At 41.1% G+C, this 27,507-nt stretch overlaps 4 protein-coding genes across 8 annotated transcripts in view; 3 read left to right on the top strand and 1 right to left on the bottom strand.

Annotated features, from left to right (window-relative positions):
* The window catches only part of LOC111596118 (1-phosphatidylinositol 4,5-bisphosphate phosphodiesterase classes I and II), a 68,660-nt gene that overhangs the window by 8,919 nt on the left and 32,234 nt on the right, over positions 1-27,507 (bottom strand). For all 5 annotated transcript variants that reach the window (XM_023310184.2, XM_023310183.2, XM_023310187.2 and 2 more), the window contains exons 3-10: positions 26,753-26,899; positions 7,683-7,820; positions 4,922-5,055; positions 4,337-4,522; positions 4,065-4,262; positions 2,947-3,129; positions 2,090-2,270; positions 623-863 (exon numbers count right to left, since the gene is read on the bottom strand). In XM_023310184.2, coding sequence (XP_023165952.2) covers positions 623-863; positions 2,090-2,270; positions 2,947-3,129; positions 4,065-4,262; positions 4,337-4,522; positions 4,922-5,055; positions 7,683-7,820; positions 26,753-26,899 — 1,408 coding nt within the window. The remainder of the gene's footprint in view (positions 1-622; positions 864-2,089; positions 2,271-2,946; positions 3,130-4,064; positions 4,263-4,336; positions 4,523-4,921; positions 5,056-7,682; positions 7,821-26,752; positions 26,900-27,507) is intronic.
* On the top strand, positions 10,960-13,379 carry LOC111596119. Its single transcript, XM_023310188.2, has one exon. It carries the CDS (start codon positions 11,063-11,065, stop codon positions 13,235-13,237), a length of 2,175 nt encoding a protein of 724 aa, XP_023165956.2. The 5' UTR covers positions 10,960-11,062; the 3' UTR covers positions 13,238-13,379.
* LOC111596120 lies at positions 13,878-16,046 on the top strand. The gene has a single exon (XM_023310189.2). It carries the CDS (start codon positions 14,019-14,021, stop codon positions 15,984-15,986), a length of 1,968 nt encoding a protein of 655 aa, XP_023165957.2. The 5' UTR covers positions 13,878-14,018; the 3' UTR covers positions 15,987-16,046.
* LOC111596121 lies at positions 22,675-26,781 on the top strand. Its single transcript, XM_023310190.2, has 2 exons — positions 22,675-23,784; positions 26,705-26,781. Exons 1-2 carry the CDS (start codon positions 22,764-22,766, stop codon positions 26,731-26,733), a joined length of 1,050 nt encoding a protein of 349 aa, XP_023165958.1. The 5' UTR covers positions 22,675-22,763; the 3' UTR covers positions 26,734-26,781.

The raw sequence follows: 27,507 nt of genomic DNA, 5'->3' as shown, positions 1-27,507 counted from the left end.
ACTTCGTAACAACTTTCAAGTTTTCATTTTAGCTCAAACAAGAAATATAAAGAAATTTAAATAAATTTTTATCTAAATATCGAAATGTTTTAAAAATTGTTTTTACAAAATTAAAAATAAACTACAATCTATAGCAAAAAAAAAAAACAATTGTGAAATGGTAAACTGTATTCTGTCAAAAACAAAATTTTAACTTAAAAAACCAATTTTTAATTTATTTATAAAAAACTCGCTAATTGAAGCATCATCTGCTAAATCAATATCTCGTTTATCAACGAGGCATCGTTGTTTTTTAAGACTTAAATCATATTTTGAAGCAGCAATATTCCAAATGAGTTAAAAACTCAATATCCGAGTTAAGCCATGCACTTAGTTTGCACAGAAAGTTGAAGTAGAGCAAGAACAAACAACAACAGCTGCGTGTTTGGAGCTCATTTACATTCGCCAAGAGTTATGCTGGGCAAACAAGCAGCTCAGTGCTGTAGCGTATAGAGCAGCAAAACAAACAGCGGGGATAATAAAACTAATAGCAACAGCAGCAGCTCCACTGACGAACACAATAGAAAAACGCACAACACATTACGCATACGCCATGTGGCCGCGCATTGGACTGGAGGCTCACCTGAGTTGGCCGTCGTTAGTTTATTGCTGGCAGCTGGTGTGCCCTGTGCCAATGCCGACGACGGCTTCTTATGATGATGATGATGATGGTGATGGTGCTTCTTCTTGTTCTTGATTATGATCTTGCGCCGCAGCATCGACGGCGGCGGCAAATCCACATTGGGCTCCAGCGGATACGAGTCGAGCGGCTTGTCCAACAGCATATCGCCGAAGATCTCACGGCAATAGTTCGCAATCTTTGCCTGAAAATGTTGCAACAGCAATTCGTTAGTTTGGCTAACTGGCTGCTAACTGAAATTTGATGAACATGCCCCGCCAGGCAGCTAAGAATGTAAGCAGCTGGCCAACTTTCATGTGAGCGTGTAAGCACGTGTGCCCCTCACCTGCCTGCGTTAGTTACCTATTCCCCATGGTAAATTTAGTTTATATAACTACTTTTAATGGTAAAACTTTAACCAGATGCCTGTGCCGCCACCTGTGCCCGTGCTCAGGTGCAACTGTTCAGCTCCCCACTCGGCCCTAAAAAAGTTTGCCTTTGTTATTATCTCGTGGAGCTAAACCATCAGGCAATTACCTTTCGAGTAGCTTCTGAGATTTACTCAACCACACGGCAGCTGAGCTGCGCCATGTTTGAGTGGGGCTCACTCCGCTTGGCAGTGGGGGCACTTTGGAATCCCTTTGGATGGATGGGGCATACACACGTGAAATGTGTATGTTTTTTTGTTTGGCTTCTGACGAGTTGTTTGACTAATGTGAGAGCAGCAGAGAGAGAGAGAGAGAGCGGAGGTTGGGTAGAGAGGAGTGCTGGAGCAGTTAGAGATTGGAGCGCGTTTTGATGTTTGCTAAATACACGAAGTCAGAAATTTATGTCGGGTTAAGCGTGATTATCGTGTTGCCGCGACTTAAGTCGCTTAGGCATGTTAAGCCGCGTTAAGCTGCAGGAGAAGGTCTGTTTAGTTATTCCAAGTTGTGTTAGGCTATGCCAAGGATCAACAAAGGAATACGAGTCTTAAGTTATGTTCAGTTCTAATAGATTATTTAGGTGTGTTAAGATAATCGCAGCTAGTAAAGTTAAGATGACTTGCTTACTTTCAAGTCAGCTGGAATTCTTGTCTCATATATGAGTCATGCCTATTATCGCGCCTACTTCTATTTGCAGTTCTTCTATTGTGGGTACAACCCCACCCATTCATATTTTATGCTCTTCATGTCAGGTAAATCAAACAACTTTATGCTTAGTCGTGCTCTTCGTGTCGCTCTACCTTGCACATATCTAATGCGACCCACATTCTATTATTCAACACAGAACACGCTCTTGACTTCAAGTGTGGGCTTCGAAGGTGGCTTTTCGTTACAGTTAGTTTAGGACACGTTACTTTTTGACAGGCGGCACACCACACAGCTGTCGAAATGCGGGCGCACATACATTGCTCAAACTAATTTTGTAGCCATTTTAGGGTTGACTCACCTGTTGCCTGGGATTGCAGTGATTCTCGAAGCTCAATATCACAGGGTATTCGGATGTTTTAAATGCGCTCTCCGCGATGGCCTCCAGCACGTCCTTGGCATAGATTTCGGGCACAAACGTATAGCCATGCACAATGACCGGCTCCTCGGTGCGTCCATTCCAAAAGTCCAGCTCAACGCATCTGGCCAGCAACAACAAAAAAAAAAAAAAGAGAAAAGAAGGGAGTGAAGACGCGTAATCTATCGACAAACAAGTGCTGCCATAAAATTAACTGACGCAAGTCAAAAAAATGGCGGCTCATAAAAAGTGTTTATCAGATAATGCGGTTAAAGCAGCACGAGCGATGGCAACAATCAGATTCATTTGCCATGTCCTTGCAATAACTTTTGCGTCAATAAATTTTGTGATGTGTGCATCATCAACTACAGCCAGCGAGCGACGTCGACTGCGACTGCGACTGCGACTGCGACTGCGACTGCGACTGATGCAGCGCAAGAGCCATACGCCATGTGGATGATGGCGGCAGTAAAAATGGCGACCATGCAATTTTCGTGCTACTAAAAAGCAGCGCAGCGGCAAAGCTGACACACACACACTCACACACCTGACATACTGAGCATATAGTCTGTGTGTGTATGTGCGTGAAGGCCAACAAACACACACATACATATGACAGCGCAACACTGCAACAAGGTCACGGCCAGCATCCAAAATGTGGGCAACTGACCACGCACTCACACGCACACACACACACACACACACACACACGCACACGTGTCCATTTAATTGTGTAATTAAAAAGCACAGACCTGCTTTCATGATATGACCACAACCACATGCCACACCACAGCACTCACCTGCAGCCAGCGAGCAGGCATTGCCTGTATATCTCCACAGATGACTTGCCCGTCAGCTGATGACCCGTTAGGTAGGTATTGTGCGAGGAGTTGATGAAATAATGCGACATGGGCTGATCCATATCATCGCAGAGATCAAGCTTGTTGGGCGCCATTATGGGATTATCATCGCCCATAAGATACCTGAGAGAAAGAGAGAGATGGAGTTAGTTGAGCTTTAAGCGTATGGAAAGCTTAAAGCTGTTAGGTTAAACTAGCTTTAAAGGACTTTATTAAAGTCAGTTCATGACTTCTAGCTATTGATTAAAAACTGAACTTTAATTTGATATTTAAAGTGCTTAAAAACACAGCTTCAGCTGACGGCTTTTTAGGACTGCTTACTTAGCTATACAGCTAACTTATTCGTCTATAACTCTTAACTATTTTCATGTTTCACTGACTTAAGCTTTGATATGTCTTGCGAATACAATAGAAATTTAAGCTTGTTCCTGAGCAAGGCTTAAGTAAAGGTCTTAGAGCTTGCACATCCAGCAATTGTGAGCTCTTGCTGTTAAGCTGAATTTATTTATTTTCTATGTATTCAAAATTGTTACTTGTTTTTCAATAGTTGCAGAAATGACATTCAGAATCGTACTGTCATAAACATGTATCAATAAATCCTTTTCTTCCCTACCTTTACCTATTAAACTTCTTAATTTCCGCTGGAAGCTTTCAGTTGCTTTTGTCAGTGTGTTCCGAGCAAACCTATTAATCGGATAGCTCAACACAGCATATTTTCCGCTATTGTTGAAAGTATTTCTCTTTTCTGTAATATTGTTTTGCATATGTTGCGCGTGATATGTGAAGGACACAATGGCGCGCGTCCTTCGCGCCAGAGCAACAGTGAAGTGCTGCTGCTGTTGCTGATGATGATGATGATGATGTCGTCTTAGCCCTCGCGTCATATGCAAGCGGCGCCCTCTTGTGGGCTATGGAGTGCTGGCTATGGAGTGCCGTCAAGTGACTATAACAGGCGTTTGGCGAGAACGATAAGCTGTCAGGCCCAGGCGCGCAGCGCCTAAGGACGTGCGAGCAAGTGTGGAGGGCTCATTTAGCTGAGGGAGACTTTGGGTTCTTACCTTAAAAAGCCATCCAAACTAAGTTGGCCCTTTTGTGCGTTGAACTTGTTGGGCTCGTATTGCTGTATGAGCTCCTTGGCGCGCGCAGGATTCGCATACGGGTAGAGAATCTCATTGAGGCGCGGATCGCGTTGCGTTTTGTTGAGGAACTCGACCAGCTGCGCTATGGACATGCATTTACGCTTCGCATTTCCCACGCTGCAGCAGAATGAATCATGAATCAGTTGATGGAAAAGAAATGCCAATTCCATTGATTGGCCAACTGTACTTACATGCTATCGAATAGGCGCTCCACTTCGGAGCGCTGCGTCAGATATTTGTACAAATTATAAAAGTCCTCAAATTGAAATTTCGACACCGATATGCTATCGACCTTGCCCGATGGCAAGCCGGTCACGTCCAGCGCCTTCTCGACACGTTTCCGATCCTCTTTATTTTGCGCAAAAAGTTTAATGATGCTAAAGTGGTCACGACCAGGACGACAACACGGCACACAGACGTCCCAAAGGCGGAGTTGAAGGGGGATTTTATTATGTGGGTTCGTTGTCCAGACAGACAATGTGGTTCGTGTTGATGATGTAGTCGGCGTCAGTGATGCATGAGCCACGTTCCAGCCACATTGAGTTGTTGCGTCGATAGAGATAGATGGAGCGAGTGATGGAGCGGGTGCAGGAGGGAAATACGAAAAGAAATTGGCGTAAATTTCAATTTTCTAGGCAACACTTAACAAATATTGTCAAATGCTTCAACACACAATGCACAAAAGCCAAAAAACCAAAGCCACAAGCCCCACCTCAGGGTCACGGTCTTGGTGCTTGCTGCTTGGGCTTTTCGGACTATGCTACAGTGGCAATTACTTTTTGACTGGGATGCGTCCGCTTTTGTCCACCTGCAGGCAGAGCTTTGTATGCGCCTTCTGCAGGAACATAATCGCCGAGCCGTTCAGCTGAGCCAGACTATAGGCCAATTTGATGAGGCCATCCGACCAGATCTACAAGAACACAAAGCAAACAAAAGAGGATAAGGTCAGCATGGAGGTGACACTGTATACAATATATAATAGCATAGACTGTGGCCAGTGTAAGCCGAGCTGAACATATCAATTGAAGTTACAAAAACTCAAAAATAAGTTCAAGAGTTAACGGGACGGCGGAGGTTAAGAGTAAAGATTGATTGTCAAGAAAAGGTTTTTGATTTACGACTACAGTTCTATTTACTTGAAGCTAAAGGTGAATGGAAAATATTGAGCTGAATTGAGAATAGAAGAAAGTTATAGAAGAGTGTGTGAGTTGGGTGAAGGAGGTGAATAGCTAAAGGAGATGAATGGGTGAAGCAGGTGAATGGAAGGAGGGGATGAATGGGAGGAGATGAATGTGAATGGGTGAATGGATGAAGGTGCAAATGTGAGAAGGGGGCAAATGAGAGGAGGTTATCAACTGGCATATCAGATGCCAACCAAACTTGTCATTGTTACGGCAGCTGCAAATTAAATTCAAGTTTTGAAAGTCGTCCAACACAATAGCTTCTCTTAGCTAACTGTTTGTAAATTGAATTTTTCACTCTGCAGTTTAACTATATTTGAGACTCGATTTCTCCTCTAGTCGCATATACCCTAAATATATTTTCCATGTGCATACTCAGACGCACTTTAATATAGCATAAGGCATTTCATTTTGATTTTCATATTGTCTTCTAGTACCGAGAGCCATGAATTGTGTGTGTTTAAAATTCAACTTGAAGTGAGCTTACTGAAACTGATTGCGTATTCCAATAAGAGGGTTTCACCATGAACACGGAACTAATTGAATTTGCCAAGCGCAAAATATCAGCTTACACACACGTCCAGAGCAAGGCGCAGTGTGGGAGTGGGCGTATGGCATGAGATATAGATTTCAGTCATGCTAAATGATTTTTATTGAATTTCGCACAGATCGAAATACTATATATGCTATGTTGTTGAATGATTCCAAATGCATTTGCACTTGCTGGCAGACAAGTCTACAAAGCACATTCATGTGCACTGCATTTGTTTGATATTTTCCAAGATATTATACCAAATACCCGCTGTGGGCCCCTCGCTCTGGTTTTTGTTCAGTTTTGTGTGTGTGCCAAAGCTGCATGTTTATTTATTTTGTGCGGATTATATTTGTGTGCCCCGAAATGCCGTTAAAGTTTATGAAATTTTGGCATTCGATTTTGTTTATAGAAACGCTGGCGACGCGTGCCAAAAATAATAACAATAACATGAATGCACGCACATGCCAGGCTGCCCAGCTTCGACGGTCGTGTCCGTGTCCGGCTCTGGCTGTGCCCCGGATAGACGAGCCCGTGATAAAATATAGAACATTGATTTTGACCAAAAACCAACAGAACGCTGTCAGCTCCAGCAAGAGCAAGGTCACCTCTGTGCGAGCCACGAGGGACAGAGGGGCGTAGTATGTGGGCAGCATACGAGCGCTACGATTTGGATTGTGTCCAGTCAGACATAGAAAAGGCGTGGCCCACCAGCCCTTATGCTAAATCAATAAAATGTGTTCGACAGTCACTTATATTTTTACGCGCATTCGGCAAACGGTTAAAAATAGCCCCACAACACACTGACGGCAGGTGTGTCCCAGCGTATCCTAATGACTCCTACAATGGGTGTGTGTGCGTGTGTGTGTGGGGGTGTGTGCCTGTGTGTTTGTGTGTCTAGATAGACTGAGGTGCCTGAACTGTAAGAGTCTGTTCCCAATTCCGTTTACTGTACACCATTTTGCAGGCAGACTTATAGATAGAAAGGGCAAATAAGCTAGGTAGGCTAGATGGGACTGATGAACATTCTATCTATCAGACTATCTATATATCTATTAGAGCAGTTGAATAAATAGCCTATCTATCTAAAAGTCTATCTCATATAGATATAGAAACGCAGTTAGACAGGAGAAGCTGAAATACACAGACTGACTAACTTGTCTTAGACTCAAAATATAAGCCATGATATACTTAAATAATATATAAATATTGTTTATAATTTAAAAATTTATAATATATATATATTTTTGGTTTCACGACTTCAATAATCGATTCTATGAAAATCAGTCTTTAAATTGATTTTTCTTTGTAAGAATTAAATGAAAAATTAAATGATGTAATATGAAATTTTCATTGTAGAAATTTCATTTCAGAAAATATTAAAAATTTGCAACGAAACGTGAAACTGTTTAAAATTTAAAAAGCCAAAACTCATTCAGTAAATAAAGTATATAAAGCTGCATTAATTAGTTAAATATATATTTTTTGCAATACATAGGAATTTGAAATTGTCTCGAATTACGAACGAAATTGGAATTTGGAATATGCCTGCTTATTCAGTTTCGCGCGCGCGACCCATTTCACAATTCCCAAATGAGTTTCGAGGTGTGTGTGTGTGTGTATGTGTGTGTGACCTAGTTTTACGGTTCCAAATAGCTTTTGATGGGCCCTCAACGTTCTCATTTCAATTGTCGTCAAGTTGTCAATTGGCCATAATGAGCAGCTGTTGGCATTGGAGCTTTGCCAGGAGTGACACCAGCCCCTACGGCAGCTGCCCTTTGTCACCCAGCGCCCAACCGCACCAGCCCTTTCTTTTGAGCTTACCTGGGCAATGTCCCGTCGTGTGCAGCAGAAGTTGACAAATGTCATGTTGACAAAATCGGAGCCATGGCAAATGGTGACGGTCTTCTCTTCGAGTGTGTCCTGTGGTCCCATCGTCACAATCTGGCGCAACTTGGCGTCCTGCAAAACCAAACGAAACAGAGTATTATTAATTACCAAGCATAAACCATGCCCGAAATGATGCTTTATGGGACGTAGCCGCTGCAACTAGTCGTAAATCGAAGCCATATTCCATGTCCTAATCCACTGAGTGCGCGTACAAAACTCATTTGGCTGCCTCGTAAATCCAATAACTGGGCAAACGAATAGCCAGACAACGAGACAGCGAGACAGCCAGATATGCAGGCAACTGACTACTCCAGGGCGCCATATTTCAATTAAATATCACAAAATGGATTTACGAGAGGTGCGGACTACAAGTGCCCAGCAATGCGCCACAATGGACACACCCAGCAAATCAACCCAGTTAACAAGAGCCACGGACTGAACGGAAAAGGCCAAGAAAGCAGAAGTCTGTCTGGGCCATGGTCGAATATCTAATGCACTTGTCAACATCAAATCTAACTCGAATCGAATTAGTTTTACATAAGAGAGTGCGACTTGGATCAATTTAGTTAGTTTAAGGAACTTTCGTTGTGAGACTAAAAAGTTTAAAATTTGTTTGTTTTACCTTTGTGCAGGCTTTTTGTTAAAAGGTCTTTTGATTCAATTCAATTTTCAGCTGTGATGCATAGCCTTTTATTAAATTAAAGACATATTGCATTAAGGTTTGAGGTGTATTTTAAGCCAAGGAGAATTTGTTTCTCAATTTGGACCAAGGCAGCTTAAGCCTAAGCAATTGTAAATAACTTAAATTTCTATACCTATTATATTTGTTATTGACCACGTTGAGGATCATATAATTCTCTTATTATACATATCACAAAATTATTTTAAGGAAATATTTTGAAGGCAAACAGTCATAATTAGCTATAGAAGTTGATAGCCTAATTTGAATAGCCTCTAAGTCTTATGAAATTGAATTTACTTACAGCGAAGTTAAAGCGTCTTGCTTACTATTGCGCTGCTAGCTTAGAGTCATAAAAGTCAGCTAATAAAGACTAGATAAATTGATATAAATTTGATAAGATTCCATTGTTCATGACAACATTAGAGTACCCTCTGCTAGGGTATATTTGCTTACTCAACTAGGTTAAATGTAAATCAGCCCGATAGCTAGATAATCACGCAACATGTTCTGCAAAACTCAAATATAAAGAGAGAGGGAGAGAGAGAGAGAGAGAGAGAGAGAGGGGAGATAGTGACAGGACAAGCGACTGCTTGGCGAGACATGGCGAACGGCATTAGTTTTGGCTTTGTTGTCAGTTTAGCAGTTGTCCCTGCTCCCTGTTACCCCTGCCCTAGCGCCGTCAACGGCCCTGTGCTGCCTGAGTGGCAGTTGCATCGACTGAGTGGCGGTTGCTATGGCAATGTCAGTGTTGGGTAGTGTCTTATCTTCTGCAAGCTATGGACTTCATTGTTGCCGTCCCGCTGGGCGTTTAATGACAAATCCAAAATCAGCTTCAGGATTATCAGCGTCCTTTAAAATGCATAGCACACCCACACAAAGACACACACACACACGTCAACTGCTGTGGCTGAGGGTTGGCAGCGGCAGCATGAATTTGGCATTAACTTTGGGGCAAGTCATGCCTTTATATTTACAGTAAACGAAGCTCTCTGAGTGTGTGTGTGTGTGTGTGTGTGTGTGTCTGCCTGTCTGTCAGCCCACCCGTAGCGTTGTCGACTCTAAGACATTTGACAAACTGCTGGATAACTATGGACAAATGCCACTGAAAATATGTGTGGTGTGCTGTGTGGGTGTTTGTATATGGGTCTCTGTGCCTGTTTGCTTACGATGAGTATTTAGATATACATGATCACGATACTGCGCCATGTACAGCAAATATTATCAATAGCACTCGGATATGGACTGCCTGGAAATGATTAATGTGCCAAGTTGTTCATGAAATAATATTCGCACTAAGACAACATTAAAATATAATAAATATCTGTGAGCCAACAGCTCTAACCACATGAAATTGTCAATTGAATAGCTCAGTAACTTATTGGTATTTGTTACACTTGTGCAAGTGCTTGGTTTATGCTTAGCTTCACAGATTGTTAGTCAAATTCATGGGAGCATTTCAACATTCCCGATCATCACAATCATCATAATTCTCAGTCGGAATAGCATAAGGAGGAAATCAAGAACGTTTCTCACCTGACAAGAGAACGCAATTCAAATTGAAAAGTTTACCAATTGTTAGTCAAATCAAAACATGTTTATCACCTGAACTGACAGGTTATTGGTTGAACTAGACCTTGACCCATGTTAAACCAACTAGCTATGGGATTGAGTCTGCCAACCAGCTAGTTAGATGGCAGCAATAACTTGACACTGTGTAACAGAGTTTGGCTGCCGTCAAAGCCGATTACAATCCGCTCGAGCGTAGCCCAATCAAATGCCAACGCAGAGCAGGTGAAAAACGGTTTAAAAGCTGACCTTTGCTGGCCAAGAACATGCTTAGCCCTGAAGCCTGCAGCTGTACATCACATGAGAGCTGGAGTGGCACCTTTTGACTTTAGCAGGACGCTGATTGACACATCATCATGAAGGCAACGATGAAGCGCTGCTCAACGGCCATCAAGGGGCAGACATGGGCAATGGCAATTAAAGCCTCATTCTCTTTAATCTTGGCTTGGTAAGCGCTCCCTTGGCACCAGGCCATAAAAAGTCATTGAAGGCTACCTTCAGCACTCACAGAAGCAACCACCCTCCCCCCTTGCACCCAGACACGTGTGCTTCGCGGAGCTTAACTGCGCCGTCATTAGAGCGCCATAATTTGCTTTTAACTAAAAACTAAATCGGGCAAATTTGTTTTCGTGAATAATGTAACAGACAGTGAGAGAGCGAGAGGTGCACACACAGGCACTTGTACACTTGGCGGAGTTGCGACTTTGCCAGGAAATTTCACGGGCTACGTAGGAAGCGTAAAGCGGAAATGACTACGGTGATTATCTTAATTGTTTCACACGCTGCTCTTAAAGTTCTCCTCAGCCAGGGTCTGTCCTAGCAGACTTCAGCTAATCCTTTGGCACAGGCTAGGTATTAAAATTTTAACAGCCTTCATTAGCTAACTAAACAAGAAATCGTTGCCTTAGTCGAAAAACTCTGAAACAGAACATATTTTGTACGCCGTTCAGAAATGCTTTGCTCGATTTTCAGTTAGTTTTTGACAGCTTTTAGTTAGTCATCTAGTAAAAATTTACCAAAATTAAATTAGTTTGATCCTATGTCCATCAGATAACGAAGCAGAAATATGCGTAACCAACAGAAGTCTCCCTTCAGAAGTAATGAGTCAAGGTCATTGAAAGCAAACAAACAAAGTATTAATATGAATCAAGTAGAAAATAATAAAAACAAAAAAGTATTAGACGAATTGAAGACACAGAGTAAGGCAACACGAAGCGAGATGATTAAATGTAAAGATCTAACTCCTTACGATGTGATGCGTATGAATAACTGCAAAACATTCCATTTTTTAAAGTCTGAGACCTACCCCAATATCAGACCGCCAGTATCACAGTGCAGTAATGCAGAGTCAGTAAATTGGTTATTGAGTTCTATTGAGGATTATGATTGCGGGCGATACTTTAATATGGAGAACGACGATGTCATGGATGTCTGGAAAAAGACCCTAGACAAACGGACACTGGGCTGCTACGGAGTGAGCTCAGCCAACACTCAGCGGGAGGCAATCGAGTTCGATAAAGCGCTATCGAAATCAATCAAAAAGGCAACTGCAGTTAAGCCAACGGCAGTGATGCCTGGCGCACCTCCGCCGGCAAATATTCCGTATTCTGAAGAAGTTTGTTCACCTTTTGTCCTCAATCGTCAGTTGCTGCAGGAAAAGCTTCAAGGCATGCCCACTATACAAAGAAAGATCAATGCAAGCGAAGCATTTCGCATGCTGTACTGCAGCTCTCCTACGGAAAGAAAATATCCGTTTGCTCACGACGAACCCAGAATTCCCCTGACAACTACCTTGGATATGGATAGGCCGGTCCCACAACAAAAGCATGGTATCCGGCGAAAGTACAAATACTGCGAACTGCAATGTGGTATTCCCCAGAATGAATGCACGGATTATGAGTGGATGAAATACAAACAAGATCCTAAGGCATATGACAAACATTTTAAGATAGGGACACAACAGATGAATAAGCCAGACCATGAACCGAGAGACTACGATGAGCTATACGAACAACTTGTATCCTGCTTTGAGAAGTACGATAAAGAGGACTTATTGTGTAAGATTTATAAAACTTGCTGTATGCCAGCGAAAGATACTATCAGTGAAACAATCGGCGGCGATCACACCCCATCTCGGGCACCTCAAGGTAGTAGGCAAAAAATAAATTTCCCTGCCAAAGATCTTAACCAAGAAGACAAACGAAAAACGGGACACACCACCTCTACTGACCATACTGACCAAACCGGACAAACCGGACAAACCGGAAACACCGGACACACCGGACACACCAGACGAACGAGCGATGAAAAGTCAAACAAAGACAAAAGTCCAATGCTAGATAATTCAGATAAGGAAACACTAGAAAGAGACGAATTTGAAAAGAGTCATCAAAATAAGGAGAAACTGAGAAAACAAAAGATCAAAAACGACAAAACGGATGACCAAAATTTAGAAACGACGACAAGAGAAAAACGGCAAAAAACGGAGCATAAAAAAAGGGATAAAGTGAATAAAAAGGTGGATAAAAAGGTGGATAAAATTATGGATAATTTTGAGGATAAAAAGGTAAATAAGAAGGTGAATAAAATTGATGATAAAAATGTGGATAAAATGAGGAATACAATAGAGGATAAAACGGATGAAGATTTTAAAAGTAACTCCAGCAGTATCACAAAAACCATAGATATAGCACCTGAGGTACCAGAATCCAGCAAACCTTTCCAATCCGACACGGAGAAACCACAACACAAATATAAACCAAAAACTGAACAGAATAGACACCACAAAAAAAACAAAGGCCACCCAAAGCCTCACAAATCAATAAATAAATTAAATGATGTAACCACGTGTAAAAAACCAAGTTTGGATTGCCCGTGTGAAATTTGCAAATTCATGAAACGTCGCCAAACGGAGTCGGACAGTCCGTTTATTAGTCAAATGAAGCGAGAGGAGAAGCGACGACAACTGCTGGAATACTACCGAATTAGGTGCTACCGCGAACAGCAGAAGTGCCGCAGCCACGAGTGCCGTGCTCCCCAGCACAAGTGCGATCCAATTGTATGCGACACTTTCTTCTGCAAAAATCCTAATATAGCCAAATACTGTGACTGCTTGAAGGCCATGCAGGACTTACAAAAACTGCTTGGTCCCAAGCATAACATTATTAATAATGAATTGATATTCAATTTGGAGGATCTGAGAAGTCGCATCTGCCAGCGCCTTTGTGATTGTGTTTCTTAACCTTTGCCCCAAATTCAAAGTTTTCAGATCGTACAAGTTAGTGACTATACATGTGTATGCAAATTAATTGCGAGCTGGTGAGACTTAGGGATTTATTTGGTGTATGCCTAATGTAATCCACGATAATATATGTTTTTCACTCTAATATACAAATTTGTTGTTTTCTTTTTAGCTCTAAGCTAACTTCTACTTAAGCTGTTCAAATGTAGGCGGGACGTCGTAGTATGGTCTAGACTTTCATGTGCTCTGAGCCGAGTTGAGCCAAAATTTGTGTGATGTATCAGAGATAAATTCGGATTTTATTAGAGTATGAGCCAAATTCAGCGGTATTTTGTGATATGTGATATTCGATACTTAAGAATCTTCCACCCGAAACTATCAATTCGGAATGAAAACATATCGTTTGTTGCCTCAACGGCTGTGTTTACATATTGCAGAATGCAGTTGCAATCTTGCATTAAAGATGGTCGGATGTAAATTGAAATGTAATAATGAGTAATATGGGAAGATGATCTTAATGATAACATTATTAGAAAAGCAGACATTTCAGTTTGCTTTATTTGCAGCCTACTTCAATATTACATATTTCAAAGGCCAAGGCAAATTCGTCAGGAAATATTTAGTTTATTTTGTAAGTTGTTTTGTATGTGATACTAGCAAAATTGTGTGGTTTTTGTATTGTTAATACTTGACAAATTTTCCAGATTTTATAATTCTATAGGTTTTATGAAGATTGATTAGGAATTTGAAAGGAAGGCCCAAACCGCAGGAAACACTTGATATGGATACAACGAAAGTTACCGCCTACGATGTTATGCGTATGCAGGACTTCAAGGCGTATTCATTTAGACCTGGTGAAATTTACCCCAGCGTCAGGCCCCCTGTGCCACGGTGTCCGCCTGCATTCACGGAAAAGTGGATATTCAATGTTGCTGAAAACACAGGCTGTAAATCGATTGATCCCAACCTCTACTCCAACAAAAAGATTTCCCAGCCGGAGAATGTTGTCACGCAAACAAGATTCGACAGACCCACTTCATCGGGTAAATATATTTGCAGTCAAGTGAATCTAGCTCAGAGAAACATTGATTATAGCAAGCTCACGCCGTACGATATGATGCGAATGTTTAATTGCAAGCCAGCCGACTTTCGCGAAGTTGAGATTTATCCATCTATTAGACCCGAAGTATCTAAGTGTTGTCCTGCTTTAACAGCAGAGTATTTGACCGACGCAGTTAGGGATAGTGGATGTAAGCGTCATTTCGATATGGAATTCGATGATATTATGGAGGTGTGGAGGCAAAGCCCCAATAAGGAAACATTAAGCTACTACGGTGTGGGCACAGGAATTCACAAGCCGGAGGCTGTTGTGTTTAACCAAGCAATTGCAAAGTGTCTTAAAGAAGTCAGTCCGCAACAGCCCAAACCAAAGGAAGTGCCTAAAATACCAGCTCCGACTGACTCAGATAGCGAGCCACCGGGATATGCTATTCTCAATCGTCCAAATCTGCATGCTGCAGTTAAGAAAATGCCCATCATTAAGGACGCTGTAAATGCGATGGGCACCTTTCGATGGATGTATTGTCCCCGTGATGAGGGCGAGTTCGTTGCATCTAAGCCTTTTCCGATCGAAAAAGCTCTGGACATGGAACAACCACCTAAGAAGTCCCTGCATGGCCTTAGGCGAAAACACAAGTACTGTGATCTGCAATGTGGTATTCCCACAAACATATGCACTCAGCTTGAGTGGTTTAAATACAAAGAAAATCAAAATTTATATGAAGCAAAGTATCAACAAGAGATAGATGATTTGAAGAACGAATTAGCAGCGGAATTGGGATTGGGATTGGGATTGGGATCGGGATTGGGATCGGGATTGGGATCGGGATTGGGATCGGGATTGGGATCGGGATCGGGATTAGATAAAAATAAGGAACAAAGGTTGGGAGATCATAATGCAGGAGCTACCGGGCCACGACTACATTCTAAATTAGTATCTCGACACTCACAGCCGAAGAACTATGACGAACTATATAAAACTTTGATTCCATTTTTTGAATATAAAAAGAAGGTGAATAAAACCAATGAGAATAGCAGTGATAGCGTGAGTGATAGTTCGATTGGTTCCCATATATCATCACAATTAATACCTGATGATTTTAAACGAACAAGTAAAAAACGAACTAACTTAAGAAAAAAACATTCAAGAATTCCACCTCGACGGTCCCCGAAGAGAAAGTCTGTGGGACGTTCTAGCCCAGCTAAGGATAGTGCATCAGAGCATGTGCTTTTTCGGGAAGAGTCGGATGTGGCGCTTGAAAAAACACAAACAATAGTGCAGCCACACGATAAAGATGGTGAAAACGATGGAGTGAAGGATTGCCCTTGTGAAATATGCGAATTTATGCAACGTCGCAAGAGAGAGCCAGACTCGCCGTTAATCCAGCAAATGAAAAGAGAAATCAAGCAAAGAGATCTGCGGAATTACTACAAGCAAATGCGCCACTGTCAATATATGAAATGCCGTCAAGCCGAATATCCCGCTCCCCAGCACAAGTGCGATCCCATTCAGTGCGACGACAGCTTCTGTGCCAATCAAAAGTTAGCAGGATACTGCGACTGCTTAAACGCTATGGAAAATCTGAAAAAGTTACTGGGTCCCAAACAATGCATTGTGGATTGTCAAGTGTGGTCCAACATAAACGAAATTCAAGATCGCATCTATCGTCGCCTACGTGAGTGTTTTTAGCCACGCGAACGATTTTAAATTTAACTTATTTTTTTAATGTTTTGAAAGTCCGTAATGTGACAAGTTTTAAATATAATCCTATAATGCTACCTACATACATGCTAGTTTTAAATGATGGCAGATTGAATAAAAGTTTGTTTTTGTATGGCACTAGATTCCCTTATATATAAGAAAGAATGGTATGTGCCCCTTTATTCATTCCAATCGATCTATATGTATTCGTATTGGGCTGCTTATGCGTGGTATTCGGATTTGAGAAACATGCGTCAGTTAATGCCGCCTACTTGAATGGTTCGTAACCAGGGTGTTTAAATCATATGTCAGTTTTCTGTTTATTATCAAAAATGCTCTGAAGCTGTAAGCTTTTCAAAATTTCCGTTATGTTGTAGAAACTCTTTTAAATTTTAATAACTTTCCTACTCTTTTACAAGTTAACAAAATAAAGCAATAAAAACTAATTAAAACGAAGCCGAATAATGCGTAAACAACAAAAGTCTCCGAACCGAAATATTGAATCGAGATCATTAAAAGCAAACGAACAAAGTATCAATGTCGATTACGTAAAACATAAAAATAAAAGAGTGTTAAACGAATCTAAGACACAGAATGAGGCAACACAGAAACGAATGCCTTGCAAGGAAGGCGATCCACGAAGCAAGATGATTAATTGTAAATATCTAAATAATTCCGATGCGATGCGTATGAAAAACTGCAAAGCATTCAATTTTACAAAGTCTGAGACCTATCCCAATATCAGACCGCCAGTATCACAGTGCAGTAATGCAGAGTCAGTTGATTGGTTGAGTTCTATTGAGGATTATGATTGCGGGCGTTATTTTAATATGGAGCACGACGATGTCATGGATGTCTGGAAAAAGGCCCTAGACAAACAGACACTGGGCTACTACGGAGTGAGCTCAGCCAACACTCAGCGGGAGGCAATCGAGTTCGATAAAGCGCTATCAGAATCACTCAAAAAGGCAACTGCCGTGAAGCGAACGGCAGTGATGCCTGGCGCACCTCCGCCGGCAAATATTCCGTATTCTGAAGAAGATTGTTCACCTTTTGTCCTCAATCGTCAGTTGCTGCAGGAAAAGCTTCAAGGCATGCCCACTGTACAAAGAAAGATCAATGCAAGCGAAGCATTTCGCATGCTGTACTGCAGCTCTCCTACTGAAAGAAAATATCCGTTTGCTCACGACGAACCCAGAATTCCCCTGACAACTACCTTGGATATGGATAGACCGGTCCCACAACAAAAGCATGGTATCCGGCGAAAGTACAAATACTGCGAACTGCAATGTGGTATTCCCCAGAATGAATGCACGGATTATGAGTGGATGAAATACAAACAAGATCCTAAGGCATATGACAAACATTTTAAGATAGGGACACAACAGATGAATAAGCCAGACCATGAACCGAGAGACTACGATGAGCTATACAAGCAGCTAGTATCCTGCTTTGAAAAGTATGATAAAGAGGATTCATTGTGTAAGATTTATAAAACTTGCTGTACATCAATGAAAGATACGATCAGTGAAACAATTGGCGGCGATCACACCCCACACACATCTCGGGTACCTCAAGGTAGTAAAAACAAAAAAATAAATTTCCCTGCTGAAGAGGACGATGATAGCGGACAAACCGGAGAATCCGACAAAACCGGAAAAACTGGACAACCCGGGCAAACGAACGACGAAAAATTTAACAAAAATAAGAAACCTCACCTAGATGATTCAGAAAGAGGAGAGCTTGAAAAGAGTAATCCAGACGACGAGAGCTCGAAAAAAGAAAAGGGCAAAAAGTCAAAAAAAGATGACGATAATTTAGAACCGAAGACCAGTAAAAAAGAGCATAAAACGGGGGATAAAACGGGGGATAAAACGGGGGATAAAACGGGGGGTAAAACGGGGGGTAAAACGGGGGGTAAAACGGGGGATAAAACGGGGGATAAAACGGGGGATAAAACGGGGGATAAAACAGGGGGTAACATTGGAGACAAATGGGGGGATAAAACAGGGGATAAATGGGGGGATAAATGGGAGGATAAAACGGTGGACAAAAATGAGGATAAAAACGTGTATAAAAATGAGGACGAGAAGGGGAATAAATCGGGCGAAGATATTAGAAGTAACAAATCAGGCGACTTATCAGAATCCAGCAAACCTTCAAAATCTGACACGGAGAAACGAAAACAAAAATATAAACCAAAAACTGAACAGAATAGACACCACAAAAAAAACAAAGGCCACCCAAAGCCTCACAAATCAATAATTAAATTAAATGATGTAACCACGTGTAAAAAACCAAGTTTGGATTGCCCGTGTGAAATTTGCAAATTCATGAAACGTCGCCAAACGGAGTCGGACAGTCCGTTTATTAGTCAAATGAAGCGAGAGGAGAAGCGACGACAACTGCTGGAATACTACCGAATTAGGTGCTACCGCGAACAGCAGAAGTGCCGCAGCCACGAGTGCCGTGCTCCCCAGCACAAGTGCGATCCAATTGTATGCGACACTTTCTTCTGCAAAAATCCTAATATAGCCAAATACTGTGACTGCTTGAAGGCCATGCAGGACTTACAAAAACTGCTTGGTCCCAAGCATAACATTATTAATAATGAATTGATATTCAATTTGGAGGATCTGAGAAGTCGCATCTGCCAGCGCCTTTGTGATTGTGTTTCTTAACCTTTGCCCCAAACTCAAAGTTTTCAGATCGTACAAGTTAGTGACTATACATGTGTATGCAAAATAATTGCGAGCTGGTGAGACTTAGTGATTTATTTGGTGTATGCCTAATGTAATCCACGATAATATATGTTTTTCACTCTAATATACAAATTTGTTGTTTTCTTTTTAGCTCTAAGCTAACTTCTACTTAAGCTGTTCAAATGTAGGGGGGACGTCGTAGTATGGTCTAGACTTTCATGTGCTCTGAGCCGAGTTGAGCCAAAATTTGTGTGATGCATCAGAGATAAATTCGCATTTTATTAGAGTATAAGCCAAATGCGAAAACATTCAGCAGTATTTTGTGATATGTGATATTCGATACTTAAGAATCTTCCACCCGAAACTATCAATTCGCAATGAAAACATATCGTTTGTTGCCTCAACGGCTGTGTTTACATATTGCAGAATGCAGTTGCAATCTTGCATTAAAGATGGTCGGATGTAAATGGAAATGTAATAATGAGTAATATGGGAAGATGATCTTAATGATAACATTATTAGAAAAGCAGACATTTCAGTTTGCTTTATTTGCAGCCTACTTCAATATTACATATTTCAAAGGCCAAGGCAAATTCGTCAGGAAATATTTAGTTTATTTTGTAAGTTGTTTTGTATGTGATACTAGCAAAATTGTGTGGTTTTTGTATTGTTAATACTTGACAAATTTTCCAGATTTTATAATTCTATCGATTTTATGAAGATTGATTAGGAATTTTAAAGGAAGGCCCAAACCGCAGGATGTCATCCGGGCAGCTAAGAAGTCTTTATATGGCCTAATAATGTGGTATTCCCACCTAAGGATACTCCAGTTTCAGGCAAGGAGCTTCCTAGGTCAGAGACAGAAAAGAACAAAAAGGGAGACCCAAAAGAAAGGCTAAGTTTAAGTTGATCAAGTTGTTGATAAGGAAGGTGACAAGGATGGTGTTGGGTGCTTCTGTGCCAATCCAAAGTTAGCAGGGTGTTGCGACTGCTTAGATGCTATGCAAAATCTGAAATCGAAATAAACGAAATTCAAGATCGCACCTATCATCGCCTACGTGAGTGTCTTTAGCCACAAACACGCGAATAATTTTAAATTTAACTTACTCTTTTTATGTTTTGAAAGTCTGTAATGTGACAAGTTTTAAATATAATCCTATAATGCTACCTACATACATGTTAGTTTTAAATGATGGCAGATTGAATAGAATAGTTTGTTTTTGAATGGTTCTAGATTCCGTTATATTTAGATAAGAAAGAATCGTATGTGTCCCTTTATGTGTATGTATGTATTCCAATCGATCTATATGTATTCGTCTTGAGCTGCCTATGCGTGTGCTGCGCTCTCCATATATATATATATATATGTAGATTTCATAATTGCGTATTCGGATTTCGGAAACATGCGTCAGTTAATGCCGCCTACTTGAATGGCTCGTAACCAGGGTGTTTAAATCATATGTCAGTTTTTTGTTTATTATCCAAAATGCTTTGAAGCTGTAAACATTCCAAAATTTCCGTTATGTTGTAGAAATTTTCTATAGATTTTAACTTTTCTAATCTTTTACAAGTCTAATTTAAACGCTGACCTCATAGAATGCGAAGACAACAAGAATCACATTTTAGGAATGCGGACCAGCTTACACTCCCCAGTGCCATGCAAATGGCGAACTGCAAGAATTTTGTATTTCGAAGAGACGAATTAAATTCCAGTACCAGGCCGCAGGTGTCTAAATTTAAATATACAGTTCCAATTTGCGGACCTGTTGATTTGCAGGTAGTTCACAGACTCGAACGAAATCGTATGGAGAAAAAAGATAAAAAGACAAGTAACGCCGACAAGTCTAATAAGAAAACCCGAAAAAGCTCTTTATCGAAGAAGCGTAAGCCATTTCTTGATAAAAGGAGTACGCCCAGAGAAGTCAAGCGGATGCTCAATAGCAAGGCGGCTACTTTCCAGCAATGGGAGACGTATCCCAGCGTACCATTAACTCCTGTATTAAAAAAGGTTTCAGTGCTTAACGATAGTTCTGTAGAGAATAGGCCTGGACGACCATTTGACATGGATCAGGATGATATTGTGGAGGTCTGGAGGCGAAGCCCCAACAAGGATACTCTGGGCTATTATGGCGTGGGCACTGGTACTTATAGACCAGAAGCAATCGTTTTCAATCAGGTGATTGAGAAGTGCCTGAAAAAGGTGAAACCACCAGAGGTTAAGGGGGAGTCAGAGAAGACTCCAGCCGGTCTATCAAAGCCTATGACAATGCATCAAACCTTCATAGTCAATCGTGAGCAAATGAAGTCCAAAGTTGATAAAATGGCTTGTCTAAAAGTTATCAAAGCCATCAGTTGGTTGCATTGTCCCCGTTCATTTGAGAGTGTTCAGCCATTTTTCCAAAGTGAGACACAGATCGGTCAAAAACATGCTGTTTCAGAGAAACGTTCCCCGAAAACTAGCCATTCGAGACGCAGGCAAAAGCAACAAAAGGGCGAACTTCAGCACTTTGAATGCGCCGAAGAGAAACACGAACCTACTCCATATGAAATTGCCTTCCAAAAGGAGATGGAAAAATTGGAGAAAAAAAATCAATCAGAGCCGTTGAAATATGATGAGCTCATTTCGAAAGTGCTCACTTGCTTTCAACAAAAATCGTACAAAGATTCAGGTTATGAAGCGTTTAAGAGCTGCAAAGCGACCTCTCAGCATGGATTTTATCCTGACTTCAACGGGCACAGCGACATAGGTGGAGGCGACAGTGCCCCTGGATGTGCCCCTACCCAAGAAATCGCACTGAGAGATGGCTTGGCTAGAGCAGGCGAAAGCGTGGAATTTAATGGCGGTGTATACAAATTTAGATATCCAGATCCAAAAAGCGATGATTCGAAAAGCTCACATAAAAGTAAATCCAGAGGAGCAGGAGATGGCATTGGTAGTAGTAGTAGTATTAGTAGTTGTGATGTAGATGGTTTGGATAAAGGGCTTTCCAAATCCAGTTCGACGCATAAAAAGTTTAAAGCACAATCCAAATTTGATGGAAAAAAGACTACTGAGAAACCGAGGAGGGTTCAACCATCTTCAGAAAGATCATTCGATTGGACGTATTGCAATCAACAACCGAATTACCCATTTAGTTCTCCATATGGTTTCGTCTCAGACGATTTATGTTCGAGCAACTCAAGAGATTCCAAATCGGACGAAGCTGAGAGATCTTCGTCGAAAAGAGGAAAAATCAATAAGCAGAAGAGTGCGAAAACAAATAGAAGGTGTATTCCTCATATATCACGATACATTCCTAACGATAAATATTCTAAAACAATACCTAACAGAGATTGCTTCTGTGAAGTTTGTGAACTTATGCAACGTCGCGACCGGGAGCCATATTCTCCTTTGGTCAATCAACTGAAAGAAGAAGAGAAGCTCCACAATCTCCGGCATTGCAAAGGGATGTGTCACAAAGAGCAGTTGACGTTCCGTAAGAAGGACTACCATTCATCACAGTACGAATGTGAGCCCGTAAAAGTTAGTAATTGCTTCTGCACAAGCCGGAAGTGGGGCGAATATCTTGACCGCCTAGATGCATTACAAGAGCTACAAAGATTGTTCGGTCATATGGATAATGAGCTGCTCTGTAAAGTGAAAGCACTGAAAGATCGTCTATGTTGGCAAATTTGTGAAGGTCTGCAAATACAAAGGAAGTTGATGGCTATTCGGCATTGAGGAAATTTTCGGTACAATTTTATACTTCTACGATGTCTTTAGTCTAGTCTAGTCAAATAAATGTTTCCTCTAAACAAAGTAATGTTTGCGATGTCATTTTATTCATAAGCAAACCATTCGCTCCCTTGAATCGGTGAAAGAATTTTGATGAGCTTGTGCATGTGAAAATACATACGAAGCCTACTTAAAGTATTAAAGCTGCAATTGATTTCGATAGGGGTCGGTCTGTGTGTCAGCTTTGCTTATTAAATAAAATGTTCTGAACCGAAAACATAAAATTTTCAAGTATTGCCTTACATAAAACCTGACTGGCTTTACAGGTTTTAGCATTAGACAAATCACATGAATATGGGCCAACGCAAGGTAGTTAGAGGGGAAGATCAAGCTCCCGGGGATAAAGTTGTAGACCGGCGCGGCAAAGAGCTCGACTACACACAACTCACCCTTTACGATGTGATGCGTATGGAAAACTACAAGGCCAGCCGATTTTTGAAAGAAGAGACTTATCCCAACATAAGACCGCCAATATCTAAGTGTTCTCATGAAAAGTCGGGAGAGCTTTTATCGGAGGCCTTTGTCAAGTTGGGTTCCAAGAAACCATTTGGCAAGGATAAGAGACATGACATCATGGAGATATGGAGGCAAACTCCAAACAAAGACTCACTTAGCTTTTATGGCATGGGATCGCGAACCGATCGGCCGGAAGCCGTTAAGTATCGAAAGGCTCTCTCCAACTCACTTGATATAGTCAACGGTGTAGAACGAAAATCAAAGAAATCAAAACAAAAACCAACGAAAGTTGTAAAGCCACCCAAGCCGAAAGGAGCCTATGTGCTCAATCGGAATACACTGCATTGTGCCATTAGCCAAATGCCTAGAATTCTACAGAAGACCAGGGCACAGAATGCCAACAGAATACTTCATTGTCCCGAGGATCAGCAGGATGACGATGAGTTCGGCGATAGCGATATTTATTTTCCTCTTCAAGTTGCTTTCGACATGTACAAGCCACCCAAACCACCGAAGCATGGCCTCAGACGTCACCACATGTATTGCGATTTGAAATGCGGCATTCCAGAAAACATGTGTACGTACTATCAATGGCTAAAGTACAAGGAAGGTACTCTGCCAGATAATGTTCAATTCGCATTGGAGCTGGAAAAAGAGCTGGAAAGAGAGCTGTGCATCAATAATAACTTCGAACCGAAGACCTTCGACGATCTTTATTCAAATCTGGTCTCCTGCTTTGAAAAGAACACATATCAAATTTCGCCGTGCACGATCTACGGCAAATGTTGCAGACGTCCCGCGGAACGTCACGTCATCCAAGGTTGCGGCGAAGATAAGATCTTCGGGCCTCAAGGTAAGTTGTGAAAACGGAACAAAGACTTAGATGGGAGTTTAGGGTCACAGTCAGAGTATATGGGTAAATATACTACGAACCAGAGCATTAAGATAACAGAGGAAAAGGGGGCAAAATAAAATACAACTTGTGACATATGATGTGACCGCGTAGAATACTATAAGCAAAAGGTCTAAAACTAATTATGAAAGTTACGAGTGTGGGTAAGGCTTCCAGCTAAGCCAAAATTCGTACGACCCTTTTTTTTGTCGGGCAACTAGGTCATTTTTATTGCCCTTTTGTTACACAACGAGCACATTACATAATTCATTTGGGAACAGAAAAAACGCGTCCGAGTCTCGTATTTTTTCACTCAGCCTTTTGACTTCAGTGACAACGATCCACGCTTCAGCGAATTTTATTAAAATCGCATTCCATATCAATGTAACAGCAACAGAAATACGACAGCAAATCCACTTTGATAGGCGACCAATTGAATACCCTAACCAAGCCCTTCAGGCAAGAGCGATGCTAATCACAATTTAAGTAAACACTTACTACGCAGCTAATAGCTTCTCTATAAGGGCAATAATCAAGTTTTTGGATCATCTATTTATCGTTCTTCAGCTTGTACCAACGAAACATTGCCCTATATATAATATATAGTAATTACACATACAAACTGTAATACCAAACTTGAAGACCCTTTCGTAAGGTCATCAAAAGAACATTTTTAATCAACGTGCGCCAAAAAAAGGACAACAAGCATGCCCTCTGGCCACAAGCACATACACACACACACACAGTGACACAGAAGTACATACCCGCACACACACGCACATCAACACACTCATGCACACTCAAAATGTAATGTAAAAGTGTTATGTGGGAAGTTAGGAGATTCTATGGCTTGCTTTTTAGCATATGTTTAATACAGACTTTCAAATGGACTGCAACATATGCAGCACTTTTTGCCAAGTTTCCGAGTTAATCATTCGCATATATACAATTTGCCAGCAGTGGGCGTGGCACACGCCCAATTCCCAGTCTCATTTCTCTGCGCGGCGCATTTCATTAGTGCAGCAATTTCGCTGTCCAGTGCGAGGCCAAAGCGCAACTCATTTGCCGTTGATAAGAGGGCCAAGGATTGGTTGGCGGAGGGGCGGGGTTTACATTGGGTTGGTCAGCTAGCCGGTGGGTGTGGCACATATGAATAATACTCGCAGCCCATCAAATGCCAGGCCCCATTGACCCAGGTTAAATATGCACTTCCAACTGAGCGTCGTCATGTGAAGAGCAGCCGATGAAGCGGGGCCGGCTAAGGGCGAAAGACTTTAAAAACACAGCTGTAGGACAGTGTATTTTTCCTTTTTTTTATTTTTTGCCTAGTAACTCGTGAAAAGTCAGAGCAAAAAGTCGAATGCTCGTTTTCTTTTTTGTTAGATTCATTGTTGTTGTTGTCTCGTTTCCTATTTGCCGCTGGCAGGATACGCTTGCCGGCTGGTTGAACCAGTCTGTCCCTGTTCGGGCGCTTCCTTTGGCAAACGTTACGTAAAATGCTTTTTATGCTCAATTCTTTGCAAAAAGTTGAGAGCTGGGAGTAGGATCACAGCCATGTTGCCGTGTCATTGCAATGATAAATGTATTTGGTCACACACACACACACACACACAGATAAAAATATCTGGACTTGGCCAACACTCACACCAATGCTCACATGAAACACTAAGTACACACAATAAGCGTTTGGGCCATGAAAAGAAAATTGCGTGAATCGAGCAAGAAGTAGCACACACACACATACACACATACACACATTGTACTCGAAGGAAATAACGGCAAGGGAAGCCAATGGAACGAGTAGAAACAGAGCAACAAATATGGCGACACAAAACAATGCCAATGTGGCTAACACATACGAGTCACATTTGTTTTTGCTTGTTGCCGGCGCCAGAAGCCTGAATATAACGCACGTGACCTGGCTAAGCAAAAACTATTCCAAATATATATATAAATCGTGGATTATGCGTGCCCACCTGAACAATAGAGCGTGTACTGCGACTGCCGCACTCTCCTCTGCCTTAACCTATAATTGGATTTCAATCGCTAAAGTCAAAGCAATTTTTATTAGCTCGTTTTTCGAATAGCTGCGCAAATGTTTGCATCGCTGCCGACCGCGTGCAAATATATACAAACATGCTCTACGTTCCTGAATTGTCGGAATAATTAATGTTGCCAATACTTTTATTTACAAACAAACAAACACGAGAGAGATGCAAGGAATGCTTCAAGTATCACACGAGATCAAATGAATTTTCCCATGCCATATGTTCGATACCCTTCAAGATTGCAATTAATTAGGTTGCGTATTAAGATATATGTACGGCTATATATCCATATATACTTAAACAAATTTTGGGCGCATTAATGCAGGTTTCAACTGACTCTTTAATTTAATGGCACATATCTATAGGCTTATTTTACTTACTTTTATATAATTAGTTTGTTTTTGGTTTCTTTATTTATATTTGCAACTGCTTTAAATACATAAACTGAAAAACCTTTGTCTTATTTGAATTCGTAAGAATTGTCAGATTACGGAAACGCGTTACATTCAAACAACATACATATATACATCTTTTCTTTATTAATATGCATGTATGTATATATATGTCAGTCATACTCTTCACACATTTTCTCTATATATATTTTTCCATTTGTTCGCCCATTTAATCTAACTAATCCTCTTATTACTTCACCCACATTCCAATCAAAGCGAATGAACAGATTTTAAATTAAATACCATAAATATCTCGAAACTCTTCAAAAACAAGTAGAAAGTAGATATAAATGTAATATAACTCTGTCTGCTTCAGTGCTGTTCGCTGTCGCAATAGTCGCTGCGTATACTTAATATTTTGTTTTTCGATTGAAATTTCAGAATGTCAATGTGAATGTGCTAAACACTAATGTATCGAAGTATACTCACCTTTGGCTTTTTGGCATATTGTCCTGTGCGCACATCACGTATTGTGGCAATGTCTAGAATGTCAAGTTCATTGTTTTGATCAACCCAATACAGGAAGAAGCCCTTTCCATCCACGCGCATTGTCACTGGCGTCCCACTGCCTGAATCCTGAATTGAAAAAAAAAAAAAGAAAAGGAAACATATGAATGAAATGTGTCTAGTTGCTAAATCTAAACCTATTACAGTATCAGCATAGCAATAATAAACGGTTACACTTGCGCTAAAAAAAAACACTCCAGCGACCACGGTTCGTTCAACTTGGCCGAGACTTATGAATTTATTGCAACGAATTTCGTTTTCCAATCGCCCGCAAAATGGCACGAACGAGAAAAGTCATCTCTGCTTATTATTTAAGTCAAATTAAATGGCCCTGTAAAATGTGCCCCTCCCCTGCCACCGCCCCCGCCAACTGCCATAAATATTTTAGCATTCATTCATAAAAACCAAAGAAAAGAATGCGAAATTTTCTTATGCTGGCCCCAGCTGGCGGCCGGGCAATGGCAAACAGATGCGCTCAGATAGAAAGAACAACGCGAGCGAAAAATGAAATATTTTATTTTTTATTTTATTTATTTCCTTTTGTTTTGTTTTTCGATATTCTCGTTTATTTTTGTTTTTAATATATTATATGCAAAACAAGACGCCACGAGACGTTTGAGAATTGTGCACAGCATCTCGTGGGCATCAACCGAGAGCAGCAATATTTCAATTTTCTC

This window comes from Drosophila hydei, unplaced genomic scaffold (assembly GCF_003285905.1).
Source record: "Drosophila hydei strain 15085-1641.00,03,60 unplaced genomic scaffold, DhydRS2 tig00008114-arrow-pilon, whole genome shotgun sequence".
Taxonomy (NCBI): Eukaryota; Metazoa; Arthropoda; class Insecta; order Diptera; family Drosophilidae; genus Drosophila; species Drosophila hydei.
Note: the sequence above shows the minus strand (reverse complement) of the source record. Positions and strands in the feature narration are given on the sequence as shown.

Bases quoted from the DNA above. Each gene is read 5' to 3' on its own strand.
- LOC111596120 (XM_023310189.2), top strand. From the start codon at position 14,019: ATGGATACAACGAAAGTTACCGCCTACGATGTTATGCGTATGCAGGAC.
- LOC111596121 (XM_023310190.2), top strand. From the start codon at position 22,764: ATGAATATGGGCCAACGCAAGGTAGTTAGAGGGGAAGATCAAGCTCCC. The intron at 23,785-26,704 runs GTAAGTTGTGAA...TTGAAATTTCAG, and splicing joins TAAGATCTTCGGGCCTCAAG to AATGTCAATGTGAATGTGCT.
- LOC111596119 (XM_023310188.2), top strand. From the start codon at position 11,063: ATGCGTAACCAACAGAAGTCTCCCTTCAGAAGTAATGAGTCAAGGTCA.